General features: G+C 61.1%; 1 protein-coding gene across 1 annotated transcript in view; it reads right to left on the reverse strand.

Annotated features, from left to right (window-relative positions):
- The window catches only part of KIF3C (kinesin family member 3C), a 10,834-nt gene extending 7,771 nt beyond the window's left edge, over positions 1–3,063 (reverse strand). Inside the window, exon 1 of the mRNA XM_010002205.1 lies at positions 1,711–3,063. Within this exon, the coding sequence (XP_010000507.1) occupies positions 1,711–3,063 (1,353 nt within the window). The remainder of the gene's footprint in view (positions 1–1,710) is intronic.
- Positions 3,064–3,099: the final 36 nt, after the last annotated feature.

Genomic DNA, 3,099 nt, shown 5'->3' on the forward strand with positions numbered 1-3,099 from the left:
GGCACAAGGGGGGATTTTTTGCACCCCCCAGGGCAATACCTCGCTAGTGTGACCATACAAGATCCCCACAGCTGGTGTCCCCTGCTGAGGTGAGCAGCTCTGAAGGCCATCAAAGGGGACGTGGTGTCACCCTGCCTCTGTCCCTGCCTCATTACTCAGCAGTTACAGGACACACTGTGGCCCCGAGCCAGCCCCGCTGTGCTGTGCCTGCCAAAGGGACCATGTGGGATGACTGCCAATGCCAACCTGCTCCACCACGGTGGGGGACACCAGCCATGGGGACCCCACCTCTGCGCTGGGCATCCTGCTCTGCTGGGACACCCGTCATGGGGCACCTGTCATGGGACACCAGTCATTGGGCATCTGTCATGGGACACCAGTCATTGGGCATCTGTCATGGGACACCAAGCACGGGGCATCTGTCATGGGACACCCATCATGCCAGCTGGTGACCGATGTGTCCCCAAGGCTCTGCCCTGGTGGCACATCCCAGTGTGAGCCTGTGGGTCTCTATGCAGGAATCCAGACAGAGCCACATGTCCTTGGGCATGATTGTGCATCCCTAGGCACGGCCATGCGTCCCTCAGCACTGCCACACACCCCTCAGCACTGCCCTGCGTCCCAGGGCACTGCCACTGACCCTGGGTATGATCGTGCATCCTGGGGCACTGCCATGCGTCCCTGGGCATGGCACACATCCCTGGACACAACCACACATCCCTGGGCACAGTCACACGTCCCTGGTATGATCATGCATCCTTGGGCATGGTCAGATATCCCTGGGCTTGGCACATATTCCTGGGCACTGCCACACGTTTCTGAGGCTACAACAAAGAGAGCTGTAGCCATGGAGGAAGCCATAAGGGCAACCCCAGCCCCCCTGCTCAGGCCCAGACACCTCCAGGCAGGGACCAACTCTCCGGGCACATCCCCACCAGGAGGGCTTGATGCCAGCTCTTCAGCCCTGGCCACCACACCTGGGCCAGCGAGGTGATGGAGGGGCCACGCTGGAGCATGACACGGCACATCAACACACCCAGGGCTCCTTCCCCACCATTGTGACTCTTGGACGCAGCCCTTCAGGCACACTGGAGGGGGGCAGCACCCCCCAGGCCTCACAGGAGACAGAAGAAGGGCTGGGGGGGGACAGCAGTGCAGCCCCAGGGCCCCCGGCAATGCCACTCAGGGCTGGGCTGGGACCATGGCCCCTCTCGCACCCAACCCCACATGTCCCTGAGCCAGCTCGGCAGGACAGCAGGGCAGGCAGTGGCATGTCCCCAGCTCTGGGTGTGTTCCCAGGGCCGCCAGGGATGAATCTGCAGCATCACCCCCCCACCTCACTGCAAGCTGCTTTGTTGTGTCCAGGGGGATGGAGCTGAGCACAGCAAACTTGTGCCACCAGTGACCTGCTCTTCCATGGCCCTTCCCACCCTGTGCTTCCAGTAGCACCCACAAAAGGTCCACATGATGGTCCATGTCTGAGGGCAGCCCCAGCCCACCACTGCACTGGAGCATAGGGCTGCCCTCAGGCACTCTGCTGGGACATCATGCTTGGGAGCCCTCCTTGCATGGGCGTGTTCCTTGGGCACCCTGCTTGAATATCCTGATTGGACATCATGCTTGGGGACCCATTCAACCACCCCACAAGGGGCTGGAGGCCAAGCAGGTCTTCCCCCAGCATTGCTCACAACAGCAGGTGGTGACACGTACCTTGTACTTGGTGGCCAGCAGCTCCGTCGCCTCCTGCTCCTTCCGCAAATCCTCTATCATCTTCTCCTTCTCCTGCAGCAGCTTCTGCTTCTCCTCACTCACCAGGCTGTGGTCATCCTGGATAGCAGCTTTCTCCTCTTCCAACCTCTCCTTCTGCTCCTTCAAGTAGTTCTCCATGTTCTTCTCCAGGCCATCCTCATTGTCCTCCTCCCCTTCATTCTCTGTGGCACTTTCCCCATCCACCACTTTCTTCCTCCGGCTGCTTCTCCTCCTCTTCTTCCCCAGCATGCCACGTTTCTCCAGCTGGGCTTTCAGCCGGACAATCTCCTCCTGAAACTCCCGCAACAAGGTGTCCTTGGGGTCCTCGTTCACCCGGGGCTTGTTCTTGATGTTCTTGGCCCTGTTGGCGAACCTGAGGGTGGAGAGGCTCTCATCGTAGCTATGAGAAGCTGGGCCCAAGGTGGCCACCATGATTGTCTTGGCATTGCCCCCGAGGGAGTCCTGCAGCAGGCGGGTCAACTTGGAGTCCCGGTAGGGGATGTGTGTGCTCTTGCCGTCCACGAGGGCAGAGATGACGTTGCCCAGGGCAGAGAGGGAGAGGTTGATCTTGGAGGCTTCCTTGGGGCGCTCTCCATGGGCTCCCATCTTGCTCTGGCGCTCACTGCCAGCCAGGTCCACCAGGTTGAGCTTGCCCACACGAATGTGCTCCTCGCCATCCGGCCCCGTCTCGCTGCACTCAATGGTGATGAGGAAGATGGCGTGGGAGCGGGAGCTGTGCTCGTTCATGTTGGTGCTGCCCACCGACCGCGTCTGGCTCCCCAGGTTCATCACGTGCTCAATCTCCTTGACGTTCTTGGTCACGAAGGAGGAGAGGTCCTTGATGTACACCCCCGTCTCAGGGTTCTCCTTCAGCTCCAGCTTCTTGCTCTGGTCCTTGGCGAGGAGGTCCCTGATCTCCTCCTGGTAGATCTCCAGGTACGAGGCCCTCACCAGGTACTGCTGGTTCTGCGAGCGGGAGATGTGGGTGAAGATGTGCTCGAAGGAGATGGGGATGATGCCCCTCTTCTCCGGCTCCGCCCAGACCCCCTGCATGGTGTAGGTCTTGCCGGTGCCAGTTTGCCCGTAGGCAAAGATGGTGCCGTTGAAGCCCTGCAGCACCGAGTCGATCAGCGGCCGCACCGTCTCGTCATACAGATCTGCCTGCTTGGAGTTGGCGTCGTAGACGGCATCGAAGGTGAAGGTCTTGGGCAGGTCCCCGGGGAGGGCGCGGGGGTGGCGGATGCTCACCTGGCCCAGCTTCACGTCCAGCTCCAGGACCTGCTGGTAGCCCGCGGCTTCCTCCTTCCTGCTCATGGGCCGGCACCGGGCCACCACCTTCAGCGCTTCGTA

Source organism: Chaetura pelagica, unplaced genomic scaffold, assembly GCF_000747805.2.
Source record: "Chaetura pelagica isolate M959 unplaced genomic scaffold, ChaPel_1.0 scaffold107, whole genome shotgun sequence".
Taxonomy (NCBI): domain Eukaryota; kingdom Metazoa; phylum Chordata; class Aves; order Apodiformes; family Apodidae; genus Chaetura; species Chaetura pelagica.